Source organism: Alligator mississippiensis, chromosome 1 (genome assembly GCF_030867095.1).
Source record: "Alligator mississippiensis isolate rAllMis1 chromosome 1, rAllMis1, whole genome shotgun sequence".
Taxonomy (NCBI): domain Eukaryota; kingdom Metazoa; phylum Chordata; order Crocodylia; family Alligatoridae; genus Alligator; species Alligator mississippiensis.
The window spans coordinates 153,414,502-153,437,319 of NC_081824.1; the positions used below are offsets into that span (position 1 = coordinate 153,414,502).

The 22,818-nt window shown below is 43.0% G+C and overlaps 1 protein-coding gene across 6 annotated transcripts in view; it reads right to left on the reverse strand.

Annotated features, from left to right (window-relative positions):
* The window catches only part of LYST (lysosomal trafficking regulator), a 122,378-nt gene that overhangs the window by 95,191 nt on the left and 4,369 nt on the right, over positions 1-22,818 (reverse strand). For 3 of the 6 annotated variants that reach the window (XM_006258179.4, XM_019479826.2, XM_019479821.2), the window contains exons 2-3: positions 6,246-6,333; positions 4,046-4,244 (exon numbers count right to left, since the gene is read on the reverse strand). In XM_006258179.4, the coding sequence (XP_006258241.2) occupies positions 4,046-4,237 (192 nt within the window). In that variant the 5' untranslated portion in view covers positions 4,238-4,244; positions 6,246-6,333. The other 3 variants (XM_019479822.2, XM_019479823.2, XM_019479824.2) reach the window with 3 other exon arrangements.

The following is a 22,818-nucleotide window of genomic DNA, read 5'->3' on the forward strand; positions in this document are numbered from 1 at the left end:
GCCCCGTGCTGCAGCTGCTTGCAGCCCACGTAGGGTTACGTGTGCCTGCTCAGAACAGCCCCATGTGGGCTGCGAGTGGTTGCAGCAGGGAGCGCCAGCCATGGGGTGGGCATGGAGCTGCTTTTTCCCCCACTCTCAGTACCAGCTAGTCCCCTGCCTGCCCCATGCCTGTACCGTGGGGCTGGGGGGGCACTGGGAGTGAGCAGGTGTGGAAGTAGGGCCCGCACCCGTGTCCCAGGGCCAGCAAGGCCTAGAGCACGGCAGCAGGGGTACAGGGTCCTGGCCAGCAGAGGCTCTATGGAGACAGGCCAGCTCCCCCCTCTCCCTGCTGGTGCAGCCCAGCCTGGCTCTACAGACCCCTGCGCCAGCCTGCGCCCCAATCTGGGCCCCACCAGTGCTGGCCCTGGGACATTGGTCCCAAGACATTGGGACATTGGTCCCAAGATGGTGACCGGGGGCAGGGCAACCCATGCAGCCCTCGGCAGTGTGCCACAATTTAGTAAGCGGCCCTCCGCCCGAAATAATTGCCCACCCCTGCTTTGGATGCAGATATCAAACATTCACATTGCCGCATTCTGCCTTTACAGCAGTAAGAAGTGGTAACAGTGCCTTCTGTGGGCAGTAGGGCTGTGCAAAGCTTTGATCACCAATTTGATTTGGAGGAGATTTGGCCTGATTCGGCAGCTAAATCTCGAAATCCAAAATTTAATGGGTCTCCCAATTCAAGGTCCGAATTGAATCCAAAGCCTCTGAATTGATTTGGTAAAGATTCGGAGATTCAGATCACCCGGGGACAGGCAGGCACAGGCAGGCAGGCATAGGTTCTCCCACGGCTCCTCCAGCTGTGTCTTCTTCTCCCTGGACTGGGGGAGCCGCAGGAGAAGCCCCCATGGCTGCTCTCCCTGGCCCAGCCTCCCAGCACCAAAAAAAAGAAGCCCTGCACTCACCAGCTGTAGTAGCAGCAATCAGGGCCTCTGAGGGCCTGTGGCAGAGCCCCCATGCGCAGCACAGGGCAGTGGAGGACAGCCCCCTGCCCTCCCGCCTTGGCACCCACGCGGCAGCTGTCTCATCACATGGGTGCAACATGGTTCAGCAGGGTGTTGTGCGTCGTCTGGGAGCTGGGGCAGATCCATCTATGAGCCAGAGCCCAGCACTGCTCAGCCCCAGTTCCCATGCAGCGTGCAGCATCCTGCTGAGCCACACTGCACCTGTACCATGGGGCAGCTGCTGCACGGATGCCAGGCAGGGAGGGGGGCAATCCCCACTGCTCCCCACTGCCCTGTGCTGCACGGGGGCTTCTGCCACGAGCCCTCAGAGGCCCCAATCACTGCTGCTACAACCAAGGACCGCATCTAGACGAGGGGCAAGAGGCATTGGCACGTGTCTCAAATCCCTTTGAGACAGGGCAAGAGGCACGTGTGGGGATGAAAAGATGTTCGCAGCGCAGGGAGAAAATGAAACCAGGGGTCTAAAAAACTGAAGTTTATAAAAGCAGAGCAGGGCATGGTCCCGGACTGTGACCCCAGGAAACCAGAGGCTGGGTCCTTCAGGGAGATGCTCTGGCTGCCAGACCATCTCTGTGGTTGGCCCCTCGCCCTGGTGCTGAAGCAGCATGCTTCAGCAGCAGGGCTCCAGTGCTGGTAAGTAAGGGGTCGGGGGGGGGGGGCCTGCAAGCCTCACCCACTCCCCCAGCTCCCCGATCCCTGCAGTGCCTGGCCCCACCCCCCACCCATGAGGCCCCTGATCCCTGTGGTGCCTGGCCCCAGCCACCCCCAGTACACTGTCCCACCCCCTGCCTAGCCCCCAAACCCTGGCCTGCCCAGCCCCATTCCCCCTCCCCCCCCCCAGTCCCCCGCTCCCTGCCCTCCCCCACCCCAATGTGCTCACATTAACAAACAAACAAACAAACAAACAAACAAAAAAAAAACCCCAGCACTTACCAGCAGCTCCAACTACCATCAAGATCACTTGGGGCCCCACCCACACACTGCGGGGCAAAGGGACAGCCCCAGCCTGGGCCATCCTGCCCTGTGCTGCCCTGGGGGGGGGTTCTACCAAGAGGCCCCGGAGCCCCCCCACCCCTGCTCCTGGGGTAAGTAGAGGCTTTTTTCCCCTCGTTTTTTTTTTTCTAGGTATTTTTAGGGCTTTTTTTTTTTTTTTTTTTTTTTTTTAAGTGCTGGTGCCTGGAGTTGGGGGGGGCAGCCATGGGGTCCTGGGGGTACAAGTGGGAGGTGGGGTCGGGCAGGGCAGCCATCGGGGGGGGGGCTGCAGCAGCTGGCGAGGGATGGGGCCAGGTGGGGCAGCAATTGTGGGGCTGGGGTGGGGCATGTGGGCCTTGCGGGGAGAGGGATGGCCCCTGTTGGGGGGCCATAACTCATGTAGCCATGGCTCCCCCAATAGCCAGTGCTTTAACATTGTAGATATAAATCAATAAAACATTGCCTAACTGATCGCTGGTCTCTCACTCTCTCTCTCTCTCTTTATAGAGGTCTTCTGTTTTAATTGTGGAGGAACATGGATTTGGGGGTATTTTACAAAGTGACTTTGGGATTTTTTATTTTATTTTTTTTAAATCAGGGATTTTTCAGTTTTCCAATAGGGAACACCAGAATTCCTGCTAGGGAGGCAAGTGGCAGGACCCTGCCTGCTTAGAGCTGGCACCTTGGACCCAGCTGGTTGTGGCTGACCTCCTGGCCAAATGGCAAGTTGCCCAGGTGGCCAGGCAGGGGGCACACATGGTAGCAGTGCCACACAGAGGCCAACCCTGCAGCCACAGACCACTAGAAGGTGGCCCAGAGGGGCAGATGCCTCATCCTGGTCTGGCAAGTATGCAGCAGCCCCCACTGCCAGACTGCTGCAGTGGGTAGAGAGTGCAGGGAACTTTTCGGGCTACTTCAGCAGTCTAGCTGGCACAAGGGGTAGTGTCCCCAGGTACCAACTGGCTGGGCCCCAGAAGCTCCTGAGAGTGAGTAACCCTGAGCTATTTGCTAGGGCAGCTTCTTGTACTGCTAGGGCTAGGAGAGGACAGCTTTTTATATTGCTGGGGACAGAACAGATGCTGGCCCCAGGCTCTAGCTCCCTCTGGCTGCAGATCCAGGAGGAGCCAGGTTGGGTTATTTTGCCTCAAGTGGCACAAATTTGCTCCTCAACAAAGTACATGTCCAAGCACGTGCACTGGGGCAAAAAGCCCCAGCTCAAATTCACACCGCTTCTATTTGAGCTGCTGCAAGCACATGTGCTTGCATGTGTGGATACACCCAGTGAGTGCAAGGCTTTTCTTTCTTTTTTTTTTTTTTTTTTTTTGAAGTGCCAGGAGTCTGGGCCACATGGGGAATAGGGCCAGGCAGGGCAGTCATGGGGGCGTCTCCCATAGGAGAACCTGCAGCTGCCTGACTGTGTCTGCCTCTCCCCGGCCGATCTGAATCTTTTCTGAATCGATTTGGAGGCCTCAGATTTGATTTGGACCTTTTAATGCGTCTCCTGATTTGATTCAGTGGCCGAAGCTCCAAACCTGAAATCGGGCCAAATCTCTTCTAAATCGAACTGGCAACCAAAGCTTCACACAGCCCTAATGTATAGGAAGCCTGAAGGCAACTCAGCCAGAACCACATGAGCTTTCAATGTGTCACTGCAACCTAGGGCTGATCTTTTCTTAGTTATTCAGAAGAGTTGATCCCATTTGCAACCTCAAAATGCAATTCTTGAGGAAGTAATTTATCTTGCCTGTAAGATTTATCCTTCTAAAAAGTGAAAAAAATTGCTATTTTACGAAGGACAAAGTGCTGAAATATTGGTAAGATTTGTGTAATCCTTCTAACTCCATATCACACGTCTTCCACACAAGAGAAGAAAAGCCCAAACAGGATATAAATCTCAAGGGGGGGGGGGGGGGGGGGGGGGGGGGAATGCAAAAAATCCTCTTAAGAGGCAGCATCCACATCCCCAGATGTTCAGTGCTTGCAAATGTAGTTTTCTATAACAGAGAAACAGCATACTAGCCAAACTAGAACAGCATATGGGATACTACAACTATGGGAATGGTTACCTGATCAATAATTGAGTTGAGCATGGTAAGCAAATTAAATCCACGGCCCTGAACAAGGTATTGTCCAAGAACTGCCATGTGAGTTTCTTCCTCCTCTTCTTCCCTGGCCTCTGCCCTCTGGACCACTGCATTGCAGAGGCGGTTGACATCTGTCAAAAATTCACGTGCCAGGGAATTACTGGCACTGCTCATGTCTGAGCTGCTAATGCAAAGGAGAAATGTACAAGTTAGTGTATTGGAAGTAACACCTTAAAGTTAAGAATTCTCAGGACTTCCAACCTCATGGGATTTCTATAGGATTGAATAAAACTATTCTAACAAGCCTAAAAAACAAAAAAACCCTTCTCATTCAGAACTTTCAGCTGAGCAAAGTCATCCCATATACTGTACCAGAACTGATGAAATCTAAATATATTTCAAGGCCTTCTTGCATCTTCAAGAGTTTTTCATAAGTTATCATTACACTTATGATACGTAGGACTGTTCCCTTTAACTTGGAATCATTATGTCCAAACACCTAAAATTTACTTTAAAACTAACAAGAGTACAAAATGCCATAATTTCAGTATTTATTAACTTGAGAAACTTACAGAGTTGGAGGGGCAGGAGCTTCCTTTATCCACCTCCTATTACTGCAGTGAAGTTACTTTATAATACCCACTACATTCCTCTTGCAAACATTTCTTAAATTGTAACAGTCTTGGGGCAGGCACTATCTTTGTTCTGTATTTCAGAAAACTCAGCACAATGAAATCTCAATTCATGATGAAGGCTCTTACACTAAGTAACAGAAATAATTATTAGGTAAAGTTTCTTTGTTGGAGAGCATCAGATACTGACTGTTCCAAATGAGCAGAAAGGAAGGGAAAAGAAATATGTAAGAAAACCAATAAATATATTTTCTATTGAGGAACTATATTAAGAGCGATGCATATTTACATTGGTGACAAGAGAAACACAGAAAGCAGCATAATACACAGAAACGAAGAGCATAAACAAGTCATGATGCGTCTTATAAAATTGACAAATAAGTTGACAATACGAGATCTTTAAGGAAGCACAAGGGACTCCTTATAGACTCCTTACAGGGAGTAGACAGGGTGACCAACTTTCTGTTTAAACTCCTGTTTTAAACCGATTCAGCAACATGAATACAACACTCCCTTAGTCACGTATGTCAAAAAACCTATGCTACAAAACAATTATTAAAAAAAAAAAGCATCAAATGAAAGATGCACCACTTTCATGTGACAGCTAGGATCATTGTTTCTTATCACATTGAAATATATTTGTTAGTACTTTTTCATTACAGCAATAAAAATATACCTTTATAAAAAAGCGTAGGCATTCATAACCCCAGGAATGCAAACATTATGCATTTGGCCAGAGGGCTACTCAACTCAGGCAAGGATGCAAACAGAGCGAAGGGTTGGTTTGAGAACTGGCAGACATATTAAAGAGCTTTTTGGTCCTGAACTGCCAATTGATCATCACTACCTTTTATGCCATTTGGAGCTGAAGCAACATGCTCAGACCTGCAGGATGGGTTGGGAAAGGAGAAGAAAATTTCAGATGGGGGGGGGGAAAATCAAACCCACCCTGATGCATTGTCTCCAGAAGGAAAATAAGAGGAAATATTAAAAATGGCTCAAGAAAGAGAGTGGTGAAAGAAAAACCTGGAATGAGGTTAAAAATGTGGGAGGAGAGAGAGAGAGAGAGTGCTATGCATAATATCCTGGATCGGAAGTTACTATTTTAGTAATCATTATGATCTAGCAAAGCGCTTGATTACATGCTTAGTTTCAAGCACAAGTATTTTCATTACCCAAAGTCAATCATGGAGCCCCTTTGACAACATGCATGGGCTCAGAGTTAGGAACATACTGAAGTGGATGATGTCCTATTTGAGGTTTTCAGCCAACCACCCTAGAGCTGATGGTTTAGCTGCAATTTCCAATCTCAGCACTGAGGTTTCCTTTATAAGAGTTTTCAGTCTTTTACTTGAAAAAAAGTGGTTAGAGACAGTCCCATACAACCTCACACATACACAAACTTAGAAGTATCACTTTAAATGTTAGTTTTTGTTTGGTTTAAAAACAAAACAACTCACACAAGTGCCTCAAACTGCTACACATCAAGGAGACAGTAAGAAATATACATTCTTCTACATATTGTTGGAATGAAGCTGGAAGTTATTTACCAGAATTCTTTTTTTGCCCCAGTATTTAGTACATTTATCTTCTCTTTGGAAGACTACTTTTTCTGGGAATAGTGCCTTAAGGTTTCACCTGTAAACACAAAGAAATAAGTATTTAAATCACAATTTGTACCAAGATATTTAAAAAAAATTAGCTGCTTTTTCAAAATGGTGCATCTTTAACTTATGAAATTGACAAATTATTAAGTGTTCTAATATACTAGAGAGACATCAAATTAATAAGAACTTAGAAGTATTATATATTTATGCTGTAAGTGTAGTCTTCTATACAGTAAGATGTACCAAATCTATCATAAAGGGTCTATTTAGTTGTAAATTTGTGTTTTAATTGTTGTATTAACTAAGGATAACTCACTACCTTGAAAAAGAAAAAGAAACAGAACTGAAATACAACTTGAAAACACCAATTAAAACCAATTTTAAAATCAGAGGCTTTACACTTAATAATTTAGACTGTTCTGCTCTGAATCTAGCATTGCATGTCTGTTGAAAAAAAATTGAAAGTACAGCATGACCACTATTTGCATACATGCACATACTACTTATGAGCATTAGCACCAGGACCAGTGCAGAATAGGTATTAGCAGCCATTGAGTGTGCAGAAAGGTATTAACGCTCAAGAAGTATATGCATTCACAAAACTAATCTTTTTTTTTTTCTTTTAGTGTAAGTGACAGCTATGTGGCTATGGGAGAATTATGTATGGGATACAATGGGGGAACCATGCATGTGATATAAATGGAATTAAAGGCTTCTGACACCATTGCCCACACCATCCTCATAAGTAAAGGCCTACTCAATTCGCAATTTTGTGGAAACTGGGCAATGTCTGCGAAATCCACAAAAAAACCCCCAAACACCTTAAAAAATGCTGGCTCCTCAGTGGAAGCCAGCAGTTCTCATGGCTGCACAGCCCACTTGGGCAGGGCTGAAGTGGGGGAGGCTAGCAACGGGCAGGCAGAAAGGGAAGATGCTGGCACAAAGGGAAGCAGCCAAGATGGCTGCCAACCTTGCCCCTCACCACTGAGAGCTGCCTGTTGTGCAGCCCTGCCCCTCTCCACCAATCAGCACCAAGGGGTGGGTCTGCATGATGGACAGCCCTCTCAGTCAATCTGCAGAAGGGTGGAGCCATTGTGCTCTCCTCCCTCCGAGACATGGTGAATGGGGCCCGCCACAATAAGCCCATAAAATTGGCAGCCTGCCTTGTTGATTTGAGTAAGTCCCTACTCATAAGAAAAACCTGTCTGGGAGTTTATCAGATATTTTAAAGCAGTGGCGGGCAAACTCTGGCCTACCAGGACATTCTATCCAGCCCACAGGGCCCCTAAAAAACATTTAGAAAATTAATGTTTATCTGCTCTTGCCTGCCTGTCAACAATGACAGGAGCCACAGGCAGTAGGACCCAGGGGAAGCCAGCGGCAGGACCCAGCAGCAAGGCCTGCCCATTCCTGCTCCCCCTCCCCCAACCAGAAGCCAGAGATTTCTGGCCTGGGAAACCTGGGGCTGTTTCATTTCCGTCTGCCCAAGAGGGAAACCTCAGATAACAGATGGGGGGAGGCAGGGGAGGATTGTGGGCAATTGCCCCAGTCCTTGGGCCTGGGCTGGGCTGGCTCCTGCTCAGTCCTGTGGTTGTGACCAGGCAGCCAAGAACCACATGGTGCTGGAGCATGGTGGCAGCAGGCAGGAAAGTGGAGAAAGTAGTGGCAGGCAGAGGAGTGGCAGTGAGCAGGAGTGCGGGGCCCACACTGGTGTCCTGGGGCCAATGTCAGTGGGGGTCCAGGGCAGGGTGGCAGGAGCTCTGAAGCTGGGCCAGGTTGTGTCAGCATGGAGAAAAGGGGAGCTAACCCAATTCCAGAGACCCTGCCAGCCTAGGCCCTGCACTCCTGGTGCCCCGTTGGTGCTGGCCCCGCACTCTTGTCCAGCTGTAACTGCATTCCTGCTCACTGCCACTTCCTTGCTTTCTGGCCCTGCTCTAGCACCATGTGGCTCCTAGCTGCATTGCCAGAATGCAGGAGCACGGGGCCCATGGCAGTACCCTGGGGCCAGGAGCTGGGGGGGGGGGGGGGAAAGGTGTGCATGTCTGTGCAATAAGGAAAGGGGAGAGACAGACCGAGAGAACAATGAGGGAAGGACAGTGTGTGTGTGTGTGCATACAGAGAGGGAGAGGTCATAGGGCGAGTCTCATACACACATCCCACCATACACATTCACCCACACCCCACCTTGCACTGCCATATATGCAGACCCCCACACCCCAGCTACCCTCCCCACCACACACAGCCCACCACAAACCCAATACCCACCCAACACCCCACATATCCACACACATGCTCCCTCACCCCACACCTATCCTCCCTCAGACCTCACATACCCACACAAACGTATACCCACCCACACGCGCCCCATCCCCCCCACAATATACAAGAGTAAGACTTCATTTTAAGCTATTGTGCAATCACCTCTATGTACACTACAGAAATGCATGTAAATCAGGATAAAAACATTTTAAAAATCAAATTAATGTTGTAGAAGTTCAATTTTTAGAATATAATTTGGTATTTTTCTGGTTCCGAGATGGCAAAACTCGTTGCTGAAAGAAGTACTTTCAGGGGCAAAGGGGAGGACTTGTATCAGGGAACCATGTGGCCTCGGTTGGTGGTTGGCAAAGGTCAGAGTGTAGGAGGTGGGACTTCCGGTCACAAGATGGCAACCAGGGGGTGGGGGTACCCTTGCAGCCCTCAACAGGTTTGCCAAAACTTGGTAAGCGGCCCTCCAGTTAAAATAATTGCCTGCCCCTGTTTTAGAGGATGAGATTAGGATTCAAAAAGGCCTTGATAAATTGATAAAAATGGTATGACAAAAAGAAATTCAGTAATGCAAATACAAAATTCTACATGAAATGGAAAAACAATGGCTGGACTGCAGTATCACAGAAAAAGACCTAGACCTGATCACAAGCTAAACAGCTGTGAAGAAAAACAAACAAGCACTGTTTACCAAGATGTATCAGCTAGTGTCATACGCAAGTCATGAGACGATATGGATCCATAGTAATGGAGTTAAAATGTGACAAGGAAGATTTAAGTTGGATATTAAAAAATACAACTTTCTATATGGGTGGTTAAGCATTAGAACACATTATGTCCATTCCATAGGTTGGAAACTTGAGTGAAAGTTCAAAAAATGTTGCTTGGCATGGTTGAGACAGTGATAACTCTGCTTGGAACAGGGAGCTGAACTAGTTGTCCTTGCAACCGTGAGGGTCCCACCTGCCCCGCCCTATAATTCTATGATGAAGGGGCCCAAATCCAGAACAGGAATTCAAGAATTTAAAAGAGGACAATCAAAATCAAATCATTGCCTTGTTTAAAAGCATACTAATTCATAGACAAGCATAAAGTACAAAAATACAGCCTTTTCTCTGTGAAGGTAGCACAAAAGTGGCTGAGGAAAGGAATCCAACTTGCTCACAGAGCAACTAAGACTGTTGTAAGAAAAAGCTTGCAAAAAGAGCCCAAGGACCATGCTGAAATGCCAGCTCTGCACTCCCAGGTGTCACTCACATCTGGCAGTCCTGTCAAGTCTTCTTGTTGCAGGTCATCACTGCCCCCTGGCTGGTTGCACTCAGACTTTGAACACTACTATGGCCTCAATGCATGGGCTCCCACACTGCACCCAGTGGTGAATTTGAACAAGAGACGAGAAAATAAAGAAAACTGTGGTACTGACTGATGGGAAAAGTACAAACATGACAATGGCCCCAGATCCCAAATCTACTTAAAAAAAAAAATCAAAAAAAAAAATCAAGCCTCCAGTTGTGCTAAAACATCTCCACAAAGGCTCCACACTCAACATACTTCCAATATGCCCTATGCCTGCTAAGCTTGGGCAGCTCCCATTGCAACCCCTATTAGTACTTGAAATAGTAACTCAGTTTGAGAAACATCACACAAGGAACAATGCAAGTCTTGAACATTATGAGTATCATTTGTTGGGTTATAGTGTAGCACCACATACCACTAGTTACAAATTTTAAAGAATGTCAACTAAGTCAAAACATTTAACCAATTTTGCAACTCCCTTAGACAAAAATATTCTGGAGTAAAAGAGAGAAAGAGAAAGAAAGACGCAGGCAGTTCCAAAGGTCTTAAACTAAGTTTCTCAGGAATCAGGATTTGGTCTTAAAAAAAGACTAAAAATTCACAACCATTCTTTCATGCCAGCTGAACAGTGTGGCAGCTTGGGTTTTATAGTGTAGTAGTGGTCTGTCACAGAAAGCAACAATACACAAACCCTTCCTTGAAAACTTCAGTCTTCAAGATTCCTGTATTTCATTGCATTGTCAAACGTCAATTCCTTAAAACACAGATGATATGCATTATAAAATTTTTTGCAACCTCTAGCATTGTAGTCATATCAGTGCAAAGCTATTGGTACAATGCCATCTGTCACTATATTTTGACACTCCCAATTCAAACTGCATAATCCTATGTGAGTCTTACTTCCTCACAAATTTATATGGAGGCAGATTTTTAGGGAGGATCCCTTCTAAAGTGTTTACTTAGTCTTAGCATTTTTCCTACAGGTGTTCATTCCTCATGTTTACAAGTTTCTACGCTGTTAGATGCATTTAGACAAGTGCTTACTTCCTCCTCCTCACTAGTTTTACCTTTTTCCTGGAACACAAACTCATATACACTACAATATAAAATTAAAAATAAAGCTGCAAGGGAAAACCCATCTTAAACAACAGCATGAAACAGAGAAATAGTAGCTGAGTAGTTTTCTGTAAAAACTCTTTCCTCTTGTTTTCTTAGCCTGCCAGTTTAGGTTGGAGTGGTGCTGTAGCCATGATAGTCCAGGCAATGTATGAGAGATAACAGTTTATTCAAAAACTTGTCTGACTTCTCTTGCAACTCTTTTATTGGACCAACTGTGTATCACAAAAAAACCCTTGAAAGAGAGAAACAAAGTATTTAAGACAAACAGTTACCAGTTTATCCCAGTAGTTTACCCCAGTGACACTGTAGTGTTAGCACGTTTGAATCCTATATGATGCATGGTAACCCAAACATACTTCATGTTGTAGATTGCTCGTCTCTTTCTCTTCCTGTTGCAGATTGTGGCACAATGATATTATCTCCTCCACAGATATGAAACTTCCTCTTATACTGAGGAAAGCAAACTAGTGTATTTACCCAAATCCCAGACAACTTTGAATTTAAGATGACCACCCAATAATTAGATATTATACACAGAAAATTTAGAAATGTTATCATTTTCCACATAGAGACTAATTATTGGAGGGCTGTCTTAAATTGTCCCGTCCCCACCTCGCTGCAGCAGGCAAAGCAGTTGCATTCAGGAAAGCAAGCAGCCTAGGGGAATAGGCAGCCTGACCCCTACCCTTGCTGACCCTGTCCCCACAACTTGTTCCTCCTACCACTGCACATCCCTCAGTGCCTGTGCTCCTTGCACCTACCCCACTTCCACCTGCTCCTCCACTAGTTCCCGCCCCCCACACTGACTGCTCCCTGCTTTTTCTCCAACCTACTGCCTACACTCCACCTTCACTACCACACCTCCAACATGGTGCCAGCTCCAGCCCAGGACACAGAGCACATGCTGGCGCCAGACCACACCCAGCTGGGAGCAGTGGCAGTTCCAGCTGCAGGACTGGGCTGGAGCCAGAGCCGACTGGGGCTGGGGCTGCTATCATGGCCGCTGCTGCTTCTGGGCCAGCCAGGGACTAGAGCCCCAAGTGAAGGTAAGAGGTAATATGAGGAGTGCAGAGGTAGATGGCAAGCAGGAAGTGGTGCAGAGCAGAAGCAGTGACAGGAGCGGGGTGGGACCCCAGATGTGGCAGAGGCAGCCGGGGGCAAGTAGCAGCTGCAGCTTTGACCCCAGGCCTGGGTCAGGGCCAGAGCTGGAACCACCACTTGTTCCCTGCCTTGCAGTCAGTTCCATAAGGCAAGGGTACTGGGCCATGAAGGGGTGCCTTCCAGACTGGAAGCGACTGGCATACTGTGGATGGGCAGCCAACCCTTTTTCATACTGACTATAAAAAAGGGTTGGTTGCCAGCCCGCAGTATACCAGTCACTGCTGGTCCATGGCCACTTCTGGTCTGCAGCATAAAAAGGTTGGGAATCGCTGCCATAAGGGGCTTCCCCTTCCCCTCACACTAAAAGGGGCGATGAGGACATCTCCTCTTGCATTTAAGTAAATATAGTCCTAGGATTAAGAAAAAATATGACCTGTATCACAGCATATTTTGCTTTGTTTAAAAGAGTTTTGTAAGGCCCCATAATATTTAAGATACACAGATGACATGGAAATTGATGCTCTATAAAGCATTTGTTTTACATGTCAAAATTTGGTGTTAGAGTCTGTTTACCACATAGCATGGTTATTATTTTAGGCAGGAAGCACCTACACATTATTAAATAAAGTCACAAAAGCAGAGAATGGAGCACACTGGAATTATAGCTCCTCATGCCCCAATGGCATGTATTATTAAGGCATTAGGTCAATTAAAGGTCTTGGAAAGTACAGGTTTTTTGGGGGGAGGGCTGTTTTTTAAACTGTTGGCATTTTGGGGTTTTACATTCAAAGATCTGGCTTCTCAATATACCCAAGAGATAAAATCTCCACCTTTGAAAACCTCTGTTTGCTTCCTTCAAATGAACAGCCTGGGGGGTGGGGAATCTAATTTAAAGTTGCACAGCCAAGTCAATTCCCTTTACCTAATAGTTTTCCCCTCCCATCTCCTATCACTTTGTAAGAGTTCAAAACTTTTTCTTTCTTTCTTTCTTTTTTTAAAGTAGTTTCAAAGAAGTTTATGCCGTTTCGATAAAGTTACAAAATGATGACTTTGAAACCAGGAAGAGAATTTAACTTTTTACATACTTTAAGCAGCAGAAAGTTTTTGCAAGAGGCAACAATTTTACTCATATATGGAATATGAAAGCTGTACACCATATCTTGTTCCACTGCTTGCAGCCATTCATTCTCCTTTATCTAGTTTTTGCTGTCCAGCTGATGCAGTTAAGAAAAACCCGCTGCACCCATTCTCGCATTACATTTTTACAGCACATACTTCACTAATGTCAGAACTTGGTCTTCCATCACTCCTTTATGTGCTATGGAAGTTTTGAAAGATGGAGAAGACGGATTGTCTTGAACAAGAGAGTTGTGCAAATATGTATACTAGTAATAAAATACCTCTCCAGCAATGATAATTTTTACTACATTTTGATAAACCAATTTCTTGTACCTTTAGACATCAGATCTTCCAAAAGGTAGTGAAATTAGATTGGATAGTGCAGTTGTTTAATATTTAAAGGCAAGAGAATAGCAATCATGTTTAACTCAGATTTTTTTTTAGCTTTTCATATTCTTGGCACAAAACCAAGTGAAGCTACCTTTCTTCAGAACGGTCTTTAAAGGTAACTGGACCCAGCTCAACTAGAAAAGATCCATTATTTTGGAGCTGAGACTTGTCATCTAGGACCAGAGGATTATAGAAGTCAAGATTTCTCATCTGGGGATAAGGAATTGCCAGGAACAGGGGGACTCTGGCATAAAATCCGTAGATTAAAAAAGGGAGATGGAGCTACAGGGAGTAGATGGGTCCTGGTAGGGGACCCATGAGCAGGACAGAACTCTTAAACGTAAGTAAGTGTCCAGTGAAACAGAAATATTTAGTAATTTTCAAAACACCCGCAATTGAGAAGAGGGCACCGGGAAAATTAAGGTGAAGCCTGGAGAATGGGGCCCAAACTAGATGCTAGGAAGAAGGGACAACCCATTAGCCTACAGACCTCTATGACCATAATGCCACTTTGCAGGGAGACAGATGATGCAGCTCACTTTTGAAAAGGAGCTTTTAATTTTTCAATGTTGACTTATTCTATCAAAAAGATTTTTGTGCCCAGGTACTTACCCCACTGTTATCCACACATGTGCCTTCTAAATAACCAACATTAACAACTTTATTGGGCTTTGCTTACGTTGCAATAAATAATGGTTCTATAATGCAAGGTATTTTAAATAAAAATACCAGAGTTTAAACTAACATTTCCATCATTTTCTGGGATCTTGTCTTTACATGACTCACAAGCACCTGTATGTTACTGACAAAGATCAAACTACTCCACTAGACACCTGTAGTTTGAGCACCTAAGTAAAATATAATCATGCTCTCAGTTCACAAGGCTCAGCACCAAAAGCACCAAAATCTAAAAGCATGCAGGGGCCTGGTGAGCTTCTTAACTGGCAGTAAAATCTTTGTATTTTCTCAAGCCCACTTACTGCAGGTTTAGTGAACTGCCACTCTTAACATCTCTCATTATGATATTCTCTCTCCCTTGTACATACTTCAATAAAGTGCAATTATTATATAATTGGGCATCAAGAGTTAACACCCACTGAAATGTATGCTGTAGGGCCCAGTTCTTATGAAACTAATTGTTTTCAGACATCACCATGCCAGTTCATCTCAAATATCTAGAGATTCTTTAAATAAAAGCTTAGATCCTGAAAAACAAGAGAGCAACTTGAAGTGCTAATACTCCATGTGTACCTGAAAAGTGTTGCGCCTAACCTAAACTAACTGCAAACTGCAGTGAAATGTGCAGGGAAGAAAAACAGCTACGTTTGCTTCAATATCCCAAATATTAAAATTAATAAAACAAAAACAGTATTTTAAAATATCTAGTAATTGATAAAATACAGAACCAGAGTGAAATGAAAAAATTAAATCTATATTAAAAGAAACAAAAGACACAAAGTTCCTAGCTAATTTTAGGGCAAGTCTATAATGTGATGATTTGCAGAGAAACACTTCAGGCCAAAATAGAGGGTGTTGGTCTTAATTAACAAGATGTTCTCCTTATTACAGATTAAAGAAGTTGAGAACCACTGCATTAAAGTAGAGGCCCCTCCTGAAAGACTCAAGGCATGGCTGGGAAAATGCCAGCTCTAAGTTTTCTATTGTTTTTTTTTACTAAAGAGATACAATAGAGTAATTCTTCTGTTGCAAAGTATTCAGAAGACAACAAGTCAAAATAGTTTTGGCTGCTTACAGACGTGAAAAAGACCCACGAAAACGAAAAAAGTGTTTTACCGGAAGAGGAAGCGCCTCAGTTTGACCCAGCTCACCCAGCACCTGCATAGATTGGGTGCTTCAACAGGGCCTTTATCTAACACAGAATTAAATTGATTTAGGTATCTAATAGATTAAATCAGCTCTTAGATAAAAGCACCAAAAAGCCATGCTGAAGTGCACGATCTATACAGATGTTAGGCAAGCCAGGGCGCTGGGGGGGTTTTCCACATCTATAAGCAGTCTTTGGCATTAAGGATTCCTCTTTGAAATCTCTGTATTTATCTTGTGAATCATATTTGTACAACTAACAGTGCTTATACTGTATGGCACCCCACAACATCCTTGAAAGGAGCTCAAGGAGAAGGCCTGTCACCAAAATCTGGACTACAACAATCTTGAGATGCGTTAAAAACTCCATCTACCTTCATTTTCTAAGGACTGAGAGAGACCAGAATAAAACTAAGCAAGCACTGAGGTCTGGTACCATTCACATTGATACTGTATAGCCATATTTTGACTTTGGGGAAAAACCTATGCTAAAAAACAAACCCTCTCCTAACCAGAGTAAATGGATGATAACATGAAGACCTACATAGACAAGAATACGCTGCGCTCTGCTGATACAGGGACTCGCGTAACAAGCGTTCGACATCCCATACACCAAAACATTTCTTTTACAATTCAGGATGCACATTAGTACTGAAATACACACGGGGATGTGTGTTATTTTGTACAGCACATGGATCCTTCTTAAAAATAAGACTCACCCTCCAATTATATTATATAATGTTTTCTTCAGTACAAGCATAAGAACAAATGTAGATGTGCAAATGCTTAAAACCTGCACATATCAAAGTAAAAGTTTCACTGAACTACTAAGATCACAAAAGTCCAAAATAGTTAAGTAACATTTAGGCAAGCATAATGGTTACTTCAATAGAACAATAATTAAAAAAAAATCAAATGCAACTGCCTAGCCATTTGTAAATTTTTTTCATGCTAGCAATAGACATTTTAAAATTATTTAAATTGCTTGTTAGAGAGCAAGAATAATTTTATAGGCAAGGCACTGGACTAGAACTCATGACCTCTGTAAAAATCTTGGCTCCAGCACTGATATCTAAAAATCACAGCGGACAAGTTGCTTGCTTTGTGCTTCGTTACTTTATCTATAAAGCATATGAATACGTCTGTCTTACTTAATATAGTTCAGAATCTACAGTCTAAGTACAGGGCCTAAAAAGATGGAATGCCATTCTCAGACAGGACTTTTAGATGCCATGTAGAATCACCATAAATTAAATAGAACTAAAGCTGCCCCTCTTTGAAATAGCAGACAAAAACAACTCTGACAATCATACTATATCATGTTACAGAAGCCTATTGCCAAAAGGGTTAATTCTAATACAATAATCAAATTTAAACGTCAGTGTTTGCTGCAAAACAACTGTTCGTAAGAAATGGTATAAAATTTTACTTGGAATCAGTGAACTGTAGCAAACAACACAAGTTTACCATACTTTGTTTGGTGTGAAAGATATCAGTACTAGATAAAAGACTCTGGCCTGACAAGACTGTGTGTATTAATAAGCTGCCTGAAATAAGCAAGCAGCCCTGTGGTCAGACTTATACAGTATGCATGAAAGAGAGTGTGTGTAAGAACATTAGTTTCCTATAGCTCATTATGTACTTACTGTCAATAAGAGTGACGAGCAGTTTTTTTTTTTTAAGGAGAATCATTGTACTAAAAAACAAAAACAAAAACAAAAACAAAAAACACCCCAAAACAAAAAACCAACTGTCCAGGTGTCTTATTGTACCAGACTGGTTACAAATCAAGCTCTGAAGAGACAGCAGAATGAGCACAACAGGAATTAAATTTACAGGTCAGTCTAGACAACCCAGACAATTGTATGTCTATGAATAGCTCCCAGTTTTTGGACAATTTTAGTAAACATACAATTTACTCTCAAGTTCAAAAGATGTCATAAAGTTTTCTAGAGTACGAACATTCACAAATCAACCAGCAGTTCTTAAAGCAGAAAAACAAAAACTTTTGAACTTAGATCCAAAGATATATGTAGATCAATCCTTGTAACAAACAGGAAAACAACCAAGTACCATATAGTGGATGCGCATACAGTCAGAGCAGAAGGATACTGCAGTTGCAACAAGCATCAAGATTATTTAAATTAATATTATGAAAAATAATAATCTGGTACAGTACTGTGCAACTATACCTGGACTCAATTTCAAAACAAGAATAAAAGCAGTAACGATTAAAGAGGAAAAATATGAATGCACATGAAAATGAATCATCACTGGCTGGCAAATCCTAGTTTTCTTGAATACTGTACTAGGAAAAAAACTAATCTAGCACAGCCAGGAACCCCAGACTGGAAATTTGGCAGTTACAAAATGATACTACTTCACATTCAGCAAAGCTGAAACCACAGCAAAAATACTGTCACTTCCAAAGGTGCAGTTTACAAGGTGTATACTTGTTATAATGTCTGAGTGGGGATTGAGGCAGCTTCACTGGCCTTTAAAAAATAAAAACTAAAAAATGTTCCTCCTTTGTACTACTCTTTTGCTATATGTAGAGATTCAAGCTAGGGGTAAGAGCTTTTTGATATTTTTCAAAATGGATAAGTCCATGGCAATCAGCAATTCGATGAGAACTATGCATCTCTATCCAATTCAATGCCTCATCTTGCGATTACAAGTTAATCAAGTCAATGATATGGTTTTTAAGAAGTTATAATTCATACCTGCCAACAGCTGAATAGTGCCTTGGATTTGAAAAAATAGGCTCAGATCTTCAGTTTCAGGGAATGTCCACTGACAGGAAGCTTAAGGATGCAATAACGTGGCTCCAACAGAATATGGAAAAGGTTCCTTTAGCACAGCTACAATCCTCTTTGACAGTCCCGAGTTATATCTAGAGATGCTGCTATGCTGCATACAAAAATTCAAGTCATATGCCATACAGCACAACAGATCTGAAGTTTCTGTATCTTCTCTCTCAAAAATGGAAGGCATCAGAAGATTTTTTTTTTTTTTAAATCTCATCATGCATTATGGGAAGTTTGTGTAAAAGGTCATCTTTTCACAAACTGCCTGCTCCTTGGACTATGCAGTCTCTATACTTGTAAAGAGGACAAATAGTAACTTGTGCATATCACTTTTATTTTTTAATTGTTCTAAATGTAGTTTCTCTGCATACTTGTACATCTGTGCTTAACCAAATGGACATAAAACTTTCCCCAGAAAGTCTAGTTAACAAATTTTGAAAGACAGAATCCAATTCCCATGGCTTATTCTGAACTACAAAATAGTTTTTCCTATGTTATGTTCTTCCCAAGAAAAACAACCATTTACCAAGTTTCTTCAAAATATTCAAATAGGTAAACGCAACTATGATTCAAAGACATACTGTTCTTTAACTGACCTGCAACTCAAACATAGAGATTGAACAAAACATTGTTTCAGATAGTTTACAAGAACATCATGTGCACATAATGTGAATAAACCCACATGACTGTACTGCTGTGATACATGCTCATGCTTCCTTGCGTTAGATGACCAGCCACGTTGAAAGCTCAGTCACACTAGTGGCAACTCGTCCTGTTCACTTTCTAACGTTTTCCCCTTCAGTCATGTGACATTTGAAAGCTAGATTGTAAACTCTACCGGGTACAGTCCTTAGCTTTCTATGCCTTCTTTAAAACACCCAGCCTGCTTCTGGACACAAACATAACTATTATAAATACTACTGTAAAAATATCATTTAAGGGAATGCTATAATGACATCACTATGGTTGCTTCAATTAGTTGCTGTGCTGCTTCAGAATAGTTAACATAGTGGCCAACCATAACAAGAAGCCTTCTGTCCTGTTCAGGGAAGAGGAAAGCATATGCTCTCAGACCTATTGATTATGAAAGTGGTAATTACTAATGAACAGTCTTAATGATGTACTAAATAAGATTTAGAGGTCAAACAACAATATGTATACCTCATTTAATCTGAAGGTTAACTTTTATTCCAGGCCATAGAAAGAGAACCATAACCTCTTAACAAATGCATGATGAAAGTTAGACGGCTCCAAAACGAGGAGAAAATTACCTTTAGTACCATATTAAAACCAGAGTGCTCACAGAGATCCACGTATTTCTTTGCTCAACTTCTAGCCACAGGATATCACAGTGAGAGGCTGACTGCGTTAACACACAGACATAGTTACTCATGTTAGTAATATGAAAATCTACCTAGTCTTCCACTTATGTGAACATAGACAATGAGGGCAAATGGCAAGATATGAATTTAAAAGTATCAGAGGACAACTTCAGTGAGGGACAGATGGTACAAAAGCTTGCAACTACTGGCAAATGTTCCAGAGAAAGAGGGTATGCAAGTTTGGTCAGAACTAGTGTTTTCTAAACAGGATATATACACAAGCAGCTGACAAAAAAAAAAAGGTACCTTTAAAAAGAAAACTGAGGGACAAAGAGGTACTTGTGGTAGAAAAGGTTTAGAAATGGGAAAGCGCAAGTTCTCGTTATTTCCCACATGGGCCCAAATTAGAACAGAAAAAAAGTGAAGTACACTACACAACTGAAAAAGATTGAAGTCTTTTTTTTATCCTAATGCACAGAAGCATACGCTTGGAAGAGGATGTGAAAGTGTTTGGGTCTCTCTCTCACATAGATGAGAGTGACTTGTTAAACTGGTGAGGACCCAAAAGACAAACTAATTTTGCCACATCCTCAAATAAGCATTCAATTTCATCTTAATTTGTTCTGCACTAAAACAGAAGACCCTGACCACATCAATATTCACTGCAAAGAAAAGTCATGTTATAACAACCTCTGCTGTCCCCAACTCTAGTCCCATCCATGCAGAAAAACCCTTACCTGGAGCATTAGCATGATATCTACTCTGTCTCAGCTTTAGTTTTTTGGTTAGATTGTCTGGTAACATTTGCTTTTATTTCACATGCTACTTTTCAGGAGTGTTTTGTAACTGGAAGTCCAATTATAAAAATAAGAATTAAGAAGCGCTATTTCTCCTTTGTGCTTCAATTTGTGATTTTTTAAAATTGATATCCAGGCATTTTTTCTAGTTAATATAACTATGTACAACTTTTTTATCCCATGATCTGTATTCTAGCTTCACTGAAGCAAAATATTGTGTTAGAGCTTATTAGCACGCAAGTTATAACTGTATTTACTCAATTCAAAGATGAGGTTCCCCCACATTTAACATGGGAAACCCTCCCCCCATAAAAACCAAAGAAAGAAACCCCACAGATGTTGTGGCCTACTCCTTCTCCTCTGCTGCCTCTGCACTCCCTGCCTCTCCTCCCTGCAATCTCAGCACTGCTTTCCCCCGCCCCATCTCCATCCCAATCTGCAGCCTCTGCCTCTGTCCCTCTCCCCTGACCCTTATTCCAACAGTGGCAGGCTCTGTCCCTGCTCCAGCCTGCGGCCTGAAGCACAGCCCCAGCCTGGCCCTGTATAAAGCACTGCCAGCTCCAGGCACAAAGGAGGCAAGTAGGGAGGGGTCAAGCTGCCTGCACCCCATAGCACCTACCTGCTACCACCTGCACCCCTACCGCTTCTCGCCCACTGGTCCCCATAACGCCTACCCTACCGCCTGCCCCCCTACCATTGCTCTCCCTCCCTGCTACAGTCATGGTAGGGACGAATTTAAGACAATTCTCCAATTCTGAGAATTAAGTTTATAAATTTTCCATGTGTAGAATCTAATGACTGGGGAGTTGTCTTAAAGCCAGGGTCATTTTGCATTTGGGAAAATATGGTAAGTAGTTACTATAGGTACAATGCTTTGAAATAACTATTTTTCCTACTAGAAACCCAGATCTTCCAGGCTAGAGGGTCTTGCTCTTCTAATCAGGGTCCTATAAAATCACCAAATTTGGGGCCAGGAAGAAATTTTTCCCCTTACAAGATGCAATGTTGATTTTTTTTTTTTGCCTCCTCTGTAGTATAGAACAAAGTCCTTTTCCTGAGAGTTTTGGGTATATATTGACTGCTTCCTTGCCACTGCAGTGGCAGGACATTGGCAATATCCTAACCTCTCCTGCTTTTATGCTGGTATGCCATAGGGTAGTGAAGCTTAACCTTTTTGCGTAGGGAACCAGGTGCTTGCGACTTAAGTGCACCATGGGACTCCCCTACAGTGGGGAAAAAGAGAGGTGGTGGCTGCCAATGTCAGAGGGAAAGGAGCCTGGGCACTGAATTCTATTTCTTTGGATCACCAGCTTATTGGCAAGTGCCAAATTTTTGTTGTTGTCGCTGCTGCTGCAGAAGTCAAGATGGCTCCCCACCCTAAATCTTATTAAGAACCAGAACACATTCATCCCCTTATTGCCACCCTGAAACATAAGTCAGATGTCAACAAAATTACATTAAGATTTATTCCCTTCTACACAAAGATAACATAGTAGACATGCACCAAATTAAACGCAAGTTTAAAAAAAAAAACCAAAAAAGGAAATGTGTTGTCCAGTAGTCTTTGAGAGGTAGAGAAGACATACCGTAAATGTTCATGTTTCCATACTTCCTTCTAATCATTCAGAAAATGTTTTAAGAAGGATCTGTCCCTACTCAAAGATGGGCTACTTAGCACCTGCTGCCAAAACCCCAACCCTTGTTCTTAGCTGTTTACCCATCCTTTATTTTCCTAAAATGCTCATTCTAGCTGTGACAACAAGTCCCTTAGAAACAAAGTACTTTTGAACTTAAAAACAAACAAACAAACCCAGCCAAATAAAATCCTATTCTGGATCTAGACACTTAATTGACAGACAGAGAGAAAGATAGATAGAAACTTTTGACTTTTTAAGCCTTCAATATAAAAATATTAAAAATAATATAAAAGGTGAAAACGCAACACTGTGTGGCCCTTCCAGTTGAGCATGACACGCTTGTCAGTAATAAAATTACTAATATCACCAGAAACAGAACTCCCTTCCCCGCAGTGCCCTTCATGGGGTTATACATTTAGGACTGGCTGTCCATTTTGTACCTTGTAAAGCATCCCCTCGATGGCTCAGCACAACACAAACTGGTCCACATTTTGTTGCAGTGAAGTGACCAAGCTCAATTGAGATCCATTTCTTGGTCTAGGAGTGTAAGGGGAGAAAGACACAGCCAAAAGCTAAGTCTATACTGTATTTGCCAGTAATCTACTTAAACCAAAAAAAGGTGGTGGGGGTGGGAACAATTCAGTGGTGAAAGTTATTTGCAGAGCATGTTGCAAAGTTCATAAAGTCAAGCTACTTTGGACCAAAGAAAGAAGAAAATTCCAAAGCTCTCTAAGATTTTCTAGTCAGCAGCTTTCTATGATATACCAAGGAAGCATGAGCTTCAGGGTGTTTGCCGATCTCAATACCATGGTAAAGAACTAGAGGCAGTCTGACAA